The 17,331-nt window shown below is 45.0% G+C and overlaps 2 protein-coding genes across 2 annotated transcripts in view; one reads left to right on the forward strand and one right to left on the reverse strand.

Moving 5' to 3' along the window:
* Nucleotides 1–17,331, reverse strand: part of RGS22 (regulator of G protein signaling 22) — a 399,161-nt gene that overhangs the window by 372,015 nt on the left and 9,815 nt on the right. Inside the window, exon 4 of the mRNA XM_030217260.1 lies at nucleotides 3,472–3,660. Coding sequence (XP_030073120.1) covers nucleotides 3,472–3,660 — 189 coding nt within the window. The remainder of the gene's footprint in view (nucleotides 1–3,471; nucleotides 3,661–17,331) is intronic.
* Nucleotides 11,365–12,626, forward strand: LOC115479381 (E3 ubiquitin/ISG15 ligase TRIM25-like). The gene has a single exon (XM_030217261.1). The coding sequence runs from the start codon at nucleotides 11,460–11,462 to the stop codon at nucleotides 12,603–12,605; it is 1,146 nt and encodes a 381-aa protein (XP_030073121.1). The 5' UTR covers nucleotides 11,365–11,459; the 3' UTR covers nucleotides 12,606–12,626.

Consider the following 17,331-nt stretch of genomic DNA (forward strand, 5'->3'; position numbering starts at 1 on the left):
CTTTTTGGCCGTGCTTCACTCAGCTGAGAGACCTGGAAGTCTCTGAGCCAATCACAGCGTGTTTAGCTCAGCTAAACGTGCTGTGATTGGCTCAGAGACTTCCAGGTCTCTCAGCTGAGTGAAGCACAGCCAAAAAGGACATTTTTATTATTCCGGGGTTGAATGATGTCCAAAAAAGAGCCTACAGCATCGGAGCCTGTTTGATTTTTTTTTTAATAAAGCTTTGCTTAAAAAAAAAACATCCATTTTGGGCAGCCTCCCCCCCCCTCCCCCCGCAATAATAAAAACGTCCTTTTTGGCTGTACTTCACTCAGCTGAGAGACCTGGAAGTAAGGGAGGAACATCCCAGTAAGTACAGTTGTGTCCCAGTGGTTAGAGCAGTGATCTTGTAATCCAGAGGTGGCGGGTTCAAATCCCACTAATAGTTTTGTTAAAAAAAAAAAAAAAAGGATGAGCACTTGGATTTTTTTTCCACTTTTTTAAGTTGTATGAAGTCTTTATCGAACATTTATCAAAACAGCATCGGAGCCTGTTTGATTTTTTTTTTTATATAGTGAAGAACATCCATAAAGGACGTTTTAGCCCCCTGATTTTTTTTTTTTACATTTTAATAATTTTTTCAATCCCGTACAGACCTCTGGTTAGATTTTCCAGCGTTAAGGCAATCGGAAAAGGTTAGTGCATCTCATTACAATAGGGTTTCTACATGATTTGCTCATCTGCATTCCGTTTTCATTAGCTGCTACCGTCATCGGAAAAAAGTGTTTAGTGCATGCCAGGGTTTACTACTTGCTCGTTAATGGTTTGTTAAGGGCTCTTTAAGTTTAGTGCATCTGGCCCTAGATCTAGAATTGCTCCCCCTCTTGTTGGTTCCTGAACCAGCTGCTCCATGAAGCAGTCCTTCTTTCCATCTAGGAACTTTACCTTCCTAGCAATTATGTACTTTTTACCTTGTCCTCAAAGGGGAAGTGCTTTTCCCTTTGAAAATTGTAGATGAGTATAAAGAACCAACAGACTTTGCATTGGCTTTTACATGGAAGAAATTTCAATGGGAAATAAACATACCAGCTCTAAACACGCCTTTGTAAAAATCTATTCACAGTCCAGCTAAAAGCACATGTGCCATGGTAGACTGCATGTACTGAGCCAGTGTATTCAAGTAATTGGCTTTGAAAAATTGCACTCCCTAATATCACTGACACTATTTGAGATGTTTATTAATCTCTGTCTCAAAGTGCACATGCACACACACATTTTATATATAACTAGCCGTTGAGCCCGTAAAAACGGGCTGGTATTGGGGTTTTCCTTCCTTCCTTCCCCCCCCTCCCTCCCTCCCCGTGAGGTCACCACCGCTACCGTTCCCCCCCCCCCGGAGTCGCCGCCGCCATCCCTCCACCCGGCCCGGGCCCTCTCTCTCTCCGCTACTAAACTTACACATCCATTCGCCGGAACGCAGCACGCACATCAGCTGAGCTGCCGTCGGCCCTTCCTTCTCTGCCTGTGTCCCGCCCTCCTGTGACGTAACGTCAGCGAGGGCGGGACATAGGCAGGGAAGGAAGGGCCGACGGCAGCTCAGCTGATGTGCGTGCTGCGTTCCGGCGAATGGATGTGTAAGTTTAGTAGCGGAGAGAGGGCCCGGGCTGGGGGGGGGGGGGTAATGGTAGCGGCGACCTCAGTGGGCGGGTGGGGGGGGAAGCGGTATCAACCTCGGCGGCGCAATTTCCCTCTCTGTCCCGCCCTCGTCATCACGTATTGACGCGGGGGCGGGACAGAGAGGGAAGTCTCTACTGCGCATTTGCGAGTGAGTCGGTCACTCGCCGTTTATATGTTTGATTAGTGGAACCCAGCCCGTTTCGTCCAAAATGAAACGGGCCCTAGGAAGGCTCTCGTCTAAGAGATTTTTCCCCTCTCTCCTGCCCTCCCCTCCATGTCCAGCAATTCTTCCCTCCCCTCCCATCCCCTCCGTGTCCCGCAATTCTGACCTCTACTACTACTACTTATTTCTAAAGCGCTACTAGACGTATGCAGCGCTGTGCATTTGAACATGAAGAGATAGTCCCTGTTCGACAGAGCTTACAATCTAATTAGGACAAACAGGACAAACAAGAGATAAGGGAATATTAAAGTGAGGATGATAAAATAAGGGTTATGAACAAGTGAATAAGGGTTAGGAGTTAAAAGCAGCATCTACAAGGTGGGTTTTTAGCTTAGATTTGAAGAAGGCCAGAGATGGAGCTTGATGTACCGCCTCAGGCATATGGTGCAGCAAGATAAAAGGAACGGAGTCTGCAGTTAGCAGTGGAGGAGAAGGGTACAGATAAGACAGATTTACCCAGTGAATGGAGTTCCCAGGGAGGAATGTAGGGAGAGATGAGAGTGGAGAGGTACTGAGGAGCTGCAGAGTGGATGCACTTATAGGTCAGTAAGAGGAGTTTGAACTGTATGCGGAAATGGATAGGAAGCCAGTGAAGTGACTTGAGGAGAGGGCTAATATGAGTATAACGACACTGGCGGAATATTAGTCATGCAGCAGAATTTTGAACAGATTGAAGAGGAGAGAGATGACTAAGTGGGAGACCTGTGAGAAGCAAGTTGCAATAGTCTAAGCGAGAGGTGATAAGAGTGTGGATGAGGGTTCTGGTAGTGTGCTCAGAAAGGAAAGGGCGAATTTTGCTGATATTATAGAGAAAGAAACGACAGGTTTTAGCAGTCTGCTGAATATGTGCAGAGAAGGAGAGGGAGGAGTCGAAGATGACCCCAAGGTTACGAGCTGATAAGACAGGAAGGATGAGAGTGTTATCCACAGAAATAGAAAATGGGGGAGGAGGAGAGGTTGGTTTGGGGGAAAGATGAGAAGCTCAGTCTTGGTCATGTTTAGTTTCAGATGGAGCTGAGACATCCAGGCAGCAATGTCAGACCTCCCCTTGGCCTCCCCTCCATGTCCAGCGATTCTCCTCTTCCCCACCCTCCCATCCGTGTCCCATGATTCTCTCCTCTCCTCCCATCCCATCCATGTCCAGCGATTCTCCTCTGCCCTGCCCTCCCCTCGATGTCCCGCGACTCTGTCCTCCCATCCAGCACAGCGTTCGTTGCCTACTTGCCTTCAGTTGCTTTCGTTCGGAACATCCTGACGTCAGCTCACCTCCAGCGTTCCCTTCCCTCTCACTGTTCCGCCCTCTGACATCATTAAGTCTTTACACAAGGGCGGAACAGTGAGAGGGAAGAGAACACTGGAGGCTTGCTGACATCAGGATGTTACGCACCCAGCCAGCCAGCCAAAGAACGTTGGAGGTACAAATTATATAGATAGATAACTGTCTCTGTAATTGTGGAGGTGGCTCAGTTGTGCTAATATTCTTCATCCATTATTTAAACAATAATTGAACATCATTTTCCCAACAAGATGAACTTTACCACCATGAAAAGAATGGATGTGAACAGAATACATTAATTCAAAATAGCCCTTACCACCACAGTGTAATTTAGGTCAGTATTGAGGTCTTTACTTGTTTTCTTCTGACTGGGAGCATTGGTTGATTGTTTGGATTTGTTCTCTCTTATTATTTTTTTCAGCTGTTGCTTCCGAAATAGAGAACCTTTGTCAATCACTTCAAAATTTCCATATATTCTATTAAACTTAATTGGTTGTGTAAACACCTGCAAAACAAATTGCAAAATTTGCATTTATTTTTAAAGTCAAATTATTTTTCAACCTTTATTATTCTGTGAAACTTCCATAAAACCTGAAATTTGTTTTTATTACATTTAGAAATGAGCAAAAGTTGAAAACCAAAAATATGGCTACATAATGAACCAAAATTCCCTACTAGAAATGACGCAAACATAGCATGATCTCCTGACTTTGGGTCAGAAGGATCAAGTGAGTCAGTCTTGGTTCTTCATCCCTTGCTTCAAAGCATTCTAGAAACTTGTCAGTAAGAAAATGCTCTTGGATACAGACAAAAGCTCAGATATTGAAGTATAAAAAACAGAGGCAGTAAGCTGTCACTCAGGGGGCCCCTTTTATTAAGCTGTGGTAAACGGGGAACTGCGCTGGCATCAGTACGTGTTTTTGATGTGTGCTGAGGCTCCCTTTTATCATAGCAGGTAAAAGCCTGTCTTTTTTTTTTTAAGAAATGGCTGTGCGGTAAGTGAACTACTTGCCATGGTGGCTATTTCGGGGGGGGGGGGGGGGAGCACTTACCACCACCCATTGAGGTGGTTATAAGGACACCCATACTAACCTGGCAGCACGCAGCATTGCCCGATTACCGCTAAAAAAATTTAAACATTTTTATAGCGCCAGAAATGGCATGCGCAGGGGGTGGGAACTACCGCCGGGTTGCTGTGGTAGCCTGGCAGTAGTTTAGGATTAGTGAGCGGTAAGCCCACGTTGGGCTTACTGCTGCTTAGTAAAAGACCCCCTCAGAGTTAGAGGGCAGTGTATTGCAAAGCAAGCAGTGGCAATACTGATATATTAATCTTTACCTTAACTTGGAAAAAAACCTAGGAATTTATTGATCATTGTTTGGACTCAAAAAAATATTCTTGCGAGATACTACGTGAGAAATAATAAAAGAGAATTCAAAGCTTCATCTTTTGCCACAGAAAGCAGCAATTCTGCAGTTATTGTTAATACCTAAAACCCTAAGATGAACAAGAACATGAAGGCATTATTCAGAGAGTGTTCTCCATTTAAAGATAACTAGATATATGGTTACTTTTAAGCAGATGTTCAACAAGACACCAGTGAATACAGCCTCAACTCCAGAATACGTATTGCTTCTCCCACACTTACCAAAATAAAGTTTGGACAGACATTGAGTTTACTAATCATTTCCCAGTGCTGCAGAAAGGAAAATTTAAATGGAGTGATTTGTCCAGGTAACTTCCTAGTTTACCCAGACAAATTATTTTGAATATCAATCCCAGTAAGTTTTGTCTCGGTCTCATGCTTTCCTCTTATTTTCTTGTAACTATATCTATGCCCCAACTATAATTGAACTGTTAAAATGTTTTGAACAAAATTGAGAAAAGACTTTATACTAAGGACCGATGAGGAGGTGGGTGCATAAATCTTACGGGTTCAAACTCAATATTCAGTAAGTGGCAGTGCTGAGGTCTATGGTATATTTGAAGTATATTGGAGGTAGTTTATGTACTGGATTAGCAAAGACCTCCTGAAAGAGTGTTGCAGTTGCTTTTTGGTAACATACAAACTGGCAACATTAGGGGCCATGGCTGCCCCCATTGCAGTGCCATGTATCTGAAGGTAAAATTGGTCTTGAAAACAAAAATAGTTATTGATAAGAGCTATTGTAGCAAGAGTCATAATAAATCAGTTTGGAATCTGGACAACAGTTGTACAGTCCTGTAGAGCAGTTTCAATAATGCAGATCAGTTCTAACTGTGGAATGTTTGTATATAATGAATTGATGTCAAGGGTAACCAAAATGATATCTGACAGGTCCCCATTGTAGTTGTCTAGTATATTTATCATATGCCCTGAGTCTCAGATGAAAAAGTATCTTGGGAACCAATGGATGTAAAAAGAAATCAACTAATACTGATAGAGGTTCCAAGGCTGATCCTTTCCAAGATACAATAGGTCTTCCTGGTGGTTTATCCAAGGCCGTGGACCTTTGGAAGTGTATATATGGTGGGAATGATATGGTATTTTACCAACAGGAAATCCTTTTTCTTTCTTGGTCAAAAAACCCCTAGAGAATGCCAAGGACACAACTTCTCCCGCATCTCTCTGCAATGAAGTGGTTGGATCAGTATCAAACAGAGAATAATAATGCGGGTCATCCAATTGTCTTCTAATATCAGCTACATAGTTGTCTCTGCTTTGTACGACTATGCCTCCACCTTTATCAGCTGGTTTGATGACAATGGAATGGTCATTGGATAGAGACTATACAGCAACAATTTCTTCCTGAGTCAGATTACAAAAATGCTGTTTGTTCTTATTCTCCAAGCATATAATGCCACGTTGCATACATTCCTTGACAGCATGGATTAGAGGATCCATGAGTCCAGATGGGATCCACTGGGATGGTTTCTTAACCACTGAAAAATCTGTATGTGGTACCAGATTCTTGGAAAGGGCCTGAATGATCTGAAGTTTCCTTGTAAATCTGAAAAAAATCAATCCTGGTGTAAAAGGCATTAAACCTTGAGGTGGGCACAAAGACAGTCCTCTACGTAAATCTTGAATTTGTATGTCAAAGAGCTCAGTACGAGATAAATTGAAAACAGGACTATTTCCAACTGCTCTTCCTCTGTTGCAGTGGATATTGGGGTGGAGGGAACCTGTGTCACGGTTGTGCCCCAGTTTCATGCTCTCATTCATCTCGCCACCCGGTGGTCAGACCTGGTGGCTGCAATGGACTGTCTGTTTGCTGTTTCTCATGTTCCAGAAGTCATGACGGTCCAGTCCGGATCTTCCAGCCTTCCAGACTGGCTTGGGATTTTTGGAACTTAGCAGCACCCTTACCTGGTGAACTCCCTTGTATATGGCCTTTATTAAGCACCTGGGAACTTTCAGACTTTGCCCTGGCAACAGAGGTCTTCAGTCCTGTTCTTGTCCTTGTTGGTCTGTTGTGATTCCTGCCCTGAAAGCTTGTTTTGCCTGTTTTTGACCTTGCTGGTTTTCTGGTTTATTCTACTGTCTGCTGCCTGCCCAAGACTCTGCTTGCTTCCTGGTTTGTTCTACTGTCTGCTGCCTGCCCAAGACTCTGCCTGTTTCCTGGTTTATTCTAATGTCTGCTGCTAGCCCAAGTCTCTGCTTGTTTCCTGGTTTGCTCTACTGTCTGCTGCCTGCCCAAGACTCTGCTTGTTTCCTGGTTTGTTCTACTGTCTGCCGCCTGCCTAAGACTCTGCTTGATTCCTGATTTACTATTGATTGCCGCCAGCCTACAGACTTCTGTGTAGTTCCTGGTTTTCCTGCTGCTTTGCTGCCTGCCGGTAAGACTCTGCGTGATTCATGGACTATTCTCCTGTTTCTGCTTAGTGCTTCTGCTCCAGTCCAGCTGCTCCAGTCCAGCCTGTGCCCGTCTGTCTGTGGTCTGCCTTGCCTCCTGTTTGGGTGATTTGCCTGCCGCTGCTGCTCCTCGGCAGTGGCCCAAGGGCTCACTTTTCCTCACCAGCTTGACAACCTGCTCTGGTTGGATCTAAGGTATAGTCTCTGAAAAGGTTGTCCTCTGCCTCCTCCCCCTCTCCCCACCACACACCTCTGAAGTGGTAGTCTTCTCTTTGGAAATTCCTGGATGGTAAATGGTCTTGTCTGTGATGTGGATCTAGACTCGTCCAATCCCAAATCTTTTCTAAAAAAGTATGTGATGGACCTGGACATTGTGGAGCTGAATTGGTAAGTGGAGAATTGTATGACTCGCCGGAGTCACTTTTAACTCTTTTCCTACCTCTTTCTGGTAAAACTACCTGTGTAGGGTTCGGGGGGCTAACACTGTAGTAGGTGCCATATCACCCTGTGGTCTGTTCAAAACGTTATTCTTTTTTGCTTAATTAAAGGTCTAGCTTGACTACAGAGATAAATACTGTCTTTTTGATAGTGGTTTTACCACCAAAACATGGACCATGTCTTGTCCAGTTACTGGTGCTTTGAATAAAGGACTCTGACTTCATCCAATTGGCTGGTTGTGATTTGTGGCATCCTCTACTCTTGCTTTGGATTACATGTAGAGGATTCTACCTGTTTTGTGTTTTTGGCTTTGCTACAGTGACCTGCACATAAAGACTATGAAAGAGGTCACAGATAGCAAGGTGGTTCACAGTATGGGGCAGAGTACCCACCTACATCACCACTGAACTCTGCAGCCATCTGTCTCCTGGGGGTGGGTCACTATCTGGCTCTTCTCCTATAACATTGCTGCCACCAGAGATCTGGTTTACAGGAAAGCTGGGGGCGATGTGGCTGTGTGGTCCATGACATAAGCACTGGCAGACATCTGGCATGCTAGTGATTCCTCAGTCCAACTGCATGCTGGGGACTGGAACATGGGTCCCATCATAGGTGTCCCTTGCCATAGATTCTAGGTATATAGTTGCCCTGTTGGTCCCAGGTAGGGGGCACATCTACTGATGTGGGCCATAATTCAACTACTATAAGCTTTTCCCTGTCAGTTCCTCACAGCTTGCATCAAGTGACCAGCCCCATAAACTCCCTTTACCCTGCAGCCCCACACTCTTTTGATATATGGCATACAGCTGCTCAAAGTAAAGGTCTGTTATATTGTACTAGCAACCCATCTGGTACCAACCAGCAGATGTGCATACTAGGCAGTGCCTAGACCATAGTTTTCTCTCTTTTTTGCATGCTTCCTTACCCACAACTAACAAAGCTGAGGGCTTGGGAAGATACACAAACAGCTGCTTCATATATACAAATTTACATATTTATAGTGACAGTGGACATTGGAGGGCTGGGAAGGGAAAACAACTCTATACAACTATGAGGGATATATAAATGAGGAGGGAAAGGAACTGTTATACGCATATCTGTTGTCTCCAGTCAGGTACTAACCAATAGATGAGCTTGGCCATAGGAGAGAATAGACTTTACTCTGTGTTCAGCAAGTCAGAGGACAGGGGAATTGTGTGGGCAACAGCCAGGAGCCACCTATATCAAGGGGAGAGAGTGGGTGATAATATGCCAATACCTTAATGCAGAGTACCACACCAACAGGAAAGTGGAAGACTGCAAGAGAAAATGGAGGCAGCTGTTAGTACAGGAGCCCACATCCACCTACCCCCGTGCAATGTGGAGATGGGCCCCACTCTGGCCCTACTGAACTTCAGGGGCAGGACAGGGATAATGTTAGTCGGCCCTCACGCCCGGGATGGTGTAAATAAACTGGACCCTGGTAAGCCTGATGGAAGTAGTCGTGACAGCTCTTCAGGAACCAGTTCCCAGGAGTGAGGAGCAGACAACAGTCACTAACCTCGTCCCCTGCTTCTGAAGCAAGAGAGGAATGTAAACTAATTTCAAGATTTTCCCACTCCTTGAGAGCACAAATCACCAATTCACCATATAAAATTTCAAATGATTAAGAATTTATTTTAAACAGATGTAACCTTTTGCATAACATTTAATAAAATTTATAATGTAAAACAACTAGGTAATTTTATTTCTCTATTCCTTTCACAGGTTTTCTCTCCACATCCCCCAGTCTCAGATAAGTATTCTTATGCTTAACCTCTATTCTTATACTTTACAATATCCAAATAAATTATTCAATTTCTTTTCCAGAATTGTGTTCATATAAGGATTTTGATTCTTTGTGTGATGTTTATGTTTTACAGGGATACCGGACCCAACTTCCCTAGCACCAGGTAAGTATTTATTTTTATATTATGTTCTATTTCCCCCCCCCCCCCCCCCCTTTTTGTTCTTTTTCCTTTTCAAAAGTCCCGTTTTTCTAAACGGATGTAGCAATGCAGTCTTTTCCTTACGCTCCTTTTAGCTGGTCGGTAGTCTTTCTTGCGTGGGGGCCCGTGTTCTCAGCTTCACTTCTCCAGCACGTCTTCGCTCTAACCTCACCCTTAAAAACCAAAAAGGAGGCAAGACCCTCTCTCCCTTGTAAATACCCCCACTTAATGACACTACTTTCTTACACTATCAAAACTTTGGTTCTATTTAACTTTTAAACAAATATAATTATAATTCCCTAGTCTAAAAACCTAATCTTATTTTATTATGGACCCTAAACTAATAAAGGAGCGATCAGGTGATCAACCGGAACCCAACACAACACCCCACAATCACTCTTTTCCCCCCCCCCAGTAACCCTAACATTCACATTCAACTCCCTGTATATACAAATCAGCCCCACCAGCATTAATTCACTCTTTAACACCCAATCCTTATTTATTCACTTTCCTCCTGACCACTCACTCCCTTCTTCCAACTCAAATCCACACCACTCACCCTCAAATCACCTATCTCCACCAGCCACTCCAAAACACACCCTCTCCTCACCAGATCCCAACTCCTTCTGATAACTGCCAGCGACTCCGTATCCTAGGTTACGGAACTTCCACTGGCAGTTCCGAAGACCCTGAGCCAATCCGTCACCACTTCCAAGATTCCAAGACTCACTGCTGACCAACGGAATGTTGGCCAGCAGTGCTAAATCTCCATTTTGTTTAGTGAAATCCCATAGGAATTAATGGAAAATTCTTCCATTAATCTAAATCCCCTCTTAACCTTAATTAATTTACCCCAAAATTTCCACACTAATAAAACTCCCCGTCCCCTATCGAATCATGTTTTAAAATTTAAAAATACCCCTTTTTACTATCCGCCTACCCTTATTCCACTTAAATCCCCTTTTAAAAATCCCAAATTCCATAAAAACCCGATCAAAAATTAAATTAACCCTTCCTTCACATACCCCGTCGAATAAATTAAATTAACCCTTTATTAACCCCTTCAAACTAGCACCCCTCCAAAATACCCCCTAAAAATATTTAAATTTAAAAACTAACCCACCCCAAAAATCCAGAAAAATTCCCCGATCACGAATATGCAAACCAAATTTAAATAACTTAAACCCCTGATTTTTTAAAAATAAAAAACGCTATTTCTACATTTTAAAATTCAATAAAGTAAAATTCCGGGTCAAACGACCCCTTACCTGAAAGAAGAATTTCCTCTTTCACGAAGACCCCCGCTGGTTCCGGTCCCGGTGATCCCTCTTCCAAAACGGAGGAAAAACAAAAAAACCTCCGTGGCCGGGCCCAAAATTTAGCCCCCGGCTTCGGCCTACACGGAGTCTTTTCGCCGATGCGCGTCGCCGATTCGTGCATGAGGCGCGCTGCCGCATGCACGAACTCCTTGACTCCTCCCGCCTCTCCTCTTCATTCCGGCCCTGTAAAACGGGCCTCGCCGGCTTCTTCGGCGCTACTGCGCCCACTGCCAACCCGACGTCATTTCTTCTGGTCCGGGGACATCCGCAATTGTCCCCGGACATGGAAACGACGGTGCTTCTGCGCCCACCACCCCGCGCCCAAACCCCGACGCGAAACGGCCCTAAAACAGGGCCCGAAGACCCCACCAGTTCGCGCTGCCTGCTGCACGATTCGGGGCCCCGAATCGGCCCGAAAAACCTCCCCAGCTCCCTAACGGCCCTGAAATCGGCCCCGACCTCCCGACTCTGCCCCCTGCAACACTGACCCCCCAAAAATGGCAGGACCCCTCAGACCCCAGGTAAGTTTATAAAAAAAAATATTTTTTATTTCTTTTAACCCCCTCTAACAATAAGGTGAAAAAATGCGATGTTTTCAAACGCAACGCTGGTGGCATCTTCTTGATAATTCTCTTTGTTCATTATAGGTACTTCTGTAAGAGGGGCCCAGTTAAGCCGTAGTCTCTTCGGGATAACTGACGGAGCTGTACTTCAGTTTCTTTTTTTGCAATTAGCCTTTGCAGAATAATGGCAGCTGCTGCTCTAGAGGAGGAACTGAACTGCTCAATCTGTCTAAGTACTTACCAGGATCCTGTGCTTCTGAGCTGTGGACACAACTTCTGTCAAGACTGCATTGAGAAAGCATGGGATAATCAGAATTCAAAGACTTATACCTGTCCTGAATGCCGAATGAAATTTAGCAAGAGACCAAGATTAAAGAAAAACCGGAAGCTGTGTAATATAGTGTCCCGATTCCTCTCAACGCAGGTAAAGAAGGCAGACACTGTTGTTTTGTGTTCCTACTGTCTTGACTCACATTCGATGGCCACTAAAACATGTGTGCAGTGCGAGACCTCCTTCTGTGAAAATCACCTTCGGAAACACAATGAGGCAGTGGAACATGACTTAACTGAGCCTACCACTTCCCTGGAGAACAGGAAGTGCTTAGCTCACCAGGAGATTCTGAAATATTACTGTGCCAAAGATGACTGCTGCATCTGTGTTTCCTGCTATGTGGCTGGAAATCACAAGAATCACCAAGTTGACCTACTGCCTGAAGCCTGTGAAAAGAAAAAAATGAGTTTGCAAGATGTTCCGCGGAAACTGAATTCCCAGACTAAAGAAAATGAACAGAACCTTAGAGAAGTGGGAGAAGATAAAGAAGCTGTTAATGAGAGAGCTGCGGCAATTATAGCCAATGTTAGAGGGCTGTTCTCAGATATAAAAAAGCAGCTAGAAGCTAAAGAAAAACAAATCCTAGATAAGATTGCAGGGGAGAAAGCCCGTGTTATAGACAGTCTCTCTAAAGAAATCAAAGAACTGGATGTGAAAAAGGCCACTGTTGCTGGGAAGCAACTGAAAATTAAGGAGCTTTGTGTTCTCACAGACCCTCTTACTTTCCTGAAAACATGGGAACGCTCGGAAGTAAAAGACTATAAGGACTTTGAGGATAGCGGCACCAATGATGATGATGACAACATGGAGGATGAGGAATATGATGACTATGATGGGGAATATGATGAATATGAGGAGGGCTCTGAAGATTTTGAGGAGGATCTTCCTGAAGATATAATAACTACCCTGGATGAAGAACTGATATCTGATATAATACACACTGGGCTGGATGAGTTTGTTGACATGCTGCCTATGCTGAAAGAGCAGAGGGGTATTTAAGATTGAGACATGTTTTCAGAGTACCAGATTCTATTTGTCTGTCTGTGTTTTCTAGTTAATACTATTCTTAATTTGAAAGCTTTTGTTTCTCAACTTTTAGTAATAATAAACATTCTGGTGGACACCAGGGAACCTGACTGTCCTTAGCAACTGAAAACACAAGACTGAAACACCAGCCTCCACTGGTAGCAATTCTTTTTTATATTATTATTTTTATTAAACTTTTAACAAACATAATTTCACATTTATGAATGATATTACACTATATAGAAATATCCAACAGAAATATTTTCTAAACTTAAGTTACAAACTTTATATCGACCACAAGTTAAAGAAATGATCCAAGAAGAAAGATTATTTCAAATAACCTAAAAAGAAATAAATCAGTAACACAATTTACAATGATGCGCCCGACTTGGGTAGTTCCACCTGCTCCGGTTAATCAGTGTACATATAGGATTACACCTTGACATTTACTTCTTCCCTACTTATTATAAATTCCTCCAACTGTTTGGGATCAAAGAATTGGAATTGTTTTGACTGAAATACAATTCTACAAACACAAGGGAATTTCAACAGGAAACTAGCTCCTATTGCCACAGTTCTTGTGCGCAAAGCCAAAAAGGCTTTACGCCGTTTTTGAGTTTCTCTTGATAAGTCAGGATAAATTCTTATTTTAGACCCCAAAAAGTTTGAATCCAAGTGTCTTAATGAGAGCCTCAAAACTGCATCCCTATCAATCTCTAGAGCAAAGGTAACTATTAACGTTGCTCTCTTCGTAATAACCTCTAATGATGATTCCAAAAAGGCTGTTAGATTCATCTCTCCACCCTCTTGAGGAAATTTTTCTGATATCCTAGAATCAGTTTGTAAATAAAATGCACGAGTAATGGGTGGGAGAGAAGTGTCCAACATACCCAGTGTTTCTACGAGATATTTTTTAACCATTTGTACTGGGGATACTAGAGGAGAGCTAGGAAAGTTTATTAGCCTTAAGTTAAGTCTTTTAGACTGGTTCTCAAGATATTCCAACCTTCGTGAAGTAAAAGTCTTTTCTTTAATCAGCGATTGAGCCAAAAATTCCATCTTAGAAGTTCTTTCAGTAAGACATTTTACTTCTTCGGTTTGAGAGTCAGTCTTTTTCATTTGTAGTAATGCAGCCTCTGATAAAGTTTTAATAGTCCCCGCATTTTTAACCACCAGAGATTGTAGGGAGGCGTATGCTGTGAAGGTTAAATCCCATAGTGACTCTAAAGTCACTACGGCTGGCTTTTCCATTTTCCCAGCACTAGGGTTACCATATGGCTCCAGAAAAAGGAGGACGGATTGAGCCAGCCGGGTTTTACTTCCATTGCTTTCCATTGAAAGCAATGGAAGTAAAACCCGGCTGGCTCAATTGCTTTCCATTGAAAGCAATGGAAGTAAAACCCGGCTGGCTCAATCCGTCCTCCTTTTTCTGGAGCCATATGGTAACCCTACCCAGCACTAAACTCAGGAAGTGGTGCATTTGCAGCCAGCTCCAGGGTACTCACTGTCTGTGTAGACAGCGTCGAGGATGGTAACATCACTGGAACTTCTGTGCTGGCAGCACTTCGGTCTTCATGCGTCTCCATCTGGCTCCCTCCCAGCGCACATCGAACTCCATTCCGGGCCGAGGCATCTGGGCTCTGAAGGAAACGTTCACTTCCTGGTTGCAGGGGCGCCGCACGTTCGACAGGGCTCAGAGAAGCCCCGTCTACACTGACGACCAGCGTCGAAGCGCCAGCCTCATCGGAAGGAGTAGAAACTCTCCCAGGACCCAGCGCGATGTTAAATTCCTCCATTTTCGCTTGGCGTAGCTGGTTAGACCCGCCAGGGAGAGAGGGAATCTCCCTGACTTTGCCTCTCCTTTTTCCCATGGCGAGAATCAGGTAGGAAACCGCTAACCACCGCGTTTCAAGAGAGGAAACAGATCGCGTCTGGTCGCGCAACTCAGACCGTCGCCATCTTGGAAGGTAGCAATTCTGTTGGAAGACTACCACTCACCTTGGAGGCAAGTGGTCTCCAGGACATTCCAAGCTGCACAAATGCCCACAGTTCCATAGCATCATTTTTAAAAGCATAAATACTTATATAGCGTTAAAGCACTTTGTTTCACAGTCCACTGCTGTCCCTTGTGTTCCTGCTGACCAGTGCTTGTACTCTATCTTGTCCAGCAAAAAAGCAAGGAGTTCTTTGTTAGCAGAGACACAAGGCAGACCAGGTGTCAGCTCACCTCCCTAGCAGAAGATGAGGATCAGGAGTCTCAGCTTACCTGATGACAGTGGCAAGAGTGGAGTCCATCTGGTTCAACAATTTCCAAGATTCGTCTGCCTGCTGCTGGGGGGGACAGAATTGAGAGAAAATGAGTCGGTTTCCCAGGTGTGGGAGATTCCAGGAAGATGAGAAGCCACCTCTCCCTTACCAACGTCAAGATAAGGGTGGATTTCGAAAATGGCGTCTAAATTTAAACGTCATTCTCTACAGCATTCTCGACAAAACGTTTTCAGATGTGGGTCATTATGGGGGAAAAAAACGTTCATCTCCCAAATGTCTAAGTAGCCACAGCTGAAACTTCTATAGTAGCTTATATAAACGACTATCTCGGGATTTTCAAACCTCCATATGCCGTTATTGCTATGGCACCTAAAAAGCATGGCCCGAGTAGGAAGGGTAACTTCACTGATGGGGAAATTGAGCTCCTAGTCAAGAAGATCATGGCACACAATGCCAATCTGTTTGCTCCCAAAGGGCAAACGTTCTGCATCTATACCAAGGGGAGAGCGTGGGTGGCCATATGCCAGCACCTTAATGCATTGTACCACACCAATAAGGAGGTGAAGAACTGGAAGCAAAAATGGCACCAGCTAAAGTGCGACTTAAGGCACAAGGCTGGGGCCAACCAGCTGAGGGTAGACATCAAAAAAAAAGAGTGCATGGTCCACACTCTCCTTCCCCAGGAGGGCATCCCTTGCATGGGAAGCCAGGACACCTCAGCATAGCCTGAGGAGTACGTTTGGAAGAAGAAAGCTGTGCTGTCTGTTCTCTTTTTCACCCTCTCTTCCACAAGCAGGGACAGTGTGGAGGGCCTCATTGATACCACTCGCATGTGTAGCCCAGGTTTTCAGTTGGTGGGGGGAGTGTGTAAGAAGGAACAGTAGAGTGCCATTACGGTATTATGTAAGCCACATTGAGCCTGCAAATAGGTGGAAAAATGTGGGGTACAAATGTAACAAATAAATAAATTAAAAAATACATACTGAAAGGCTGGTTATCAGGGGTCATGCTCCAATAATTCATCAGGGAATATCGGTTACTGGGCAGGTCTGGGGCCACTCAGCTAGGTGAGTGGAGGGCCCCTGTATCTGTCATGTTTAGGTGCCTTCATTCCCCCACCTTTGCCATTACCCATCACCTAGTGCGTATTTCTGCTTTCCACACCTCTATGTTCTTCTCACTGTGCCCTCCGCATCCCTTCCACAATCCTTTTGTACCACCTGGCTGGGTGGATGTCTGGCACCTTGGCATCTGCGGTACACAGTGCACTATACCCATTGGCTCCAGCAGTGTTGCATGTATAGGCAAACGTCTTTGGGTTGCATGACAATACTATTAATCATCAGCTGTGGTCTGGAAGTGCACATGGAGGGGTATGTACAAGAATGCTGCAGCACAGTATCAGGTTAGGTAGTGCAACAAACACATTTCCTCTACTTTCCCTATAAAGATGACAGACAGAATCCAATGCAGAGCCAGGAACCAGCGGCCAGCAGGCACTGCAACCACATCCAGAGGAGGAGGAGGGGGAAACAGTGGCAGCTGAGGGCTCACTGGAGGAGAGCATTGGAGGAGAACAGCAGCAAGCAGAAGACACCAGCCAGGAGCTGCCTGTAGGGGAAGAGGCGCAGGAGAAGTTAGTTGTGGCACCCTCCCCCGCCCCCCCTCCCCAGCTTTGCAGATGGGGCAAGGGAAACAGACAAGGCTGTTGAGGCACCATCGCGAGCTGCTTGAAAGTGTGTGTGTGTGTGTGTGGGGGGGGGGGGGGGGGTTGGCGAGTTGCATCACAGAAAGAATGGGGAGGGGGAGGAGGAAGGGGAGGCAGGCTGGGTATCCACATACCTGACTTTCTGTGGTGGTGTAGCAGGGGGAGGGTGTGGGTGTGTGTGCGTGCGCTGGGGAGGTGGGGGTATGTGCACATGCTGGGAGAGAGGGTGGGGAGGGGATGTGCATATGTTAGCTGAGAGGGGAGGATGTGTGGTGGGGGGGGGGGGGATATGAGAGGTGTTGTGCACCAGTAAATTAGACACATTTATTGAAAATTGATCTGTATGAGTCTTTGTCTGGCGTAGACCCCCAGCAGGTGTGCTCCCTGGTCAACTCTGTGGGTGGGGGAGAGAGGGGGAGGCTCCTCGTCATCTGGGCTTGCAGCTGCTGCTGTGGTTGCTCTCCCTCCTCTAGCAGGTCCTGTCATCTTTGGACAGCCAGGTTTGTGAAAGGTGAAGCAGACATGAATATTTTTGCTACTTTTTCACAGGAGCTCCCTGCGGAACGGTCATCTGAAGCGATTCCTGAGCTGTCCAAAGGTGTGTTTAATGATGGTGCATGTGGTCTTATGCCTCTTATTGTATTCCTCCTCTGCCTCAGTTTGGGGGTGCACTATAGGGATCATGAGCCAGGTCCATTGTGGGTAGCCTCTGTCACCTGTGGG

Source organism: Microcaecilia unicolor, chromosome 1, assembly GCF_901765095.1.
Source record: "Microcaecilia unicolor chromosome 1, aMicUni1.1, whole genome shotgun sequence".
Lineage (NCBI taxonomy): Eukaryota > Metazoa > Chordata > Amphibia > Gymnophiona > Siphonopidae > Microcaecilia > Microcaecilia unicolor.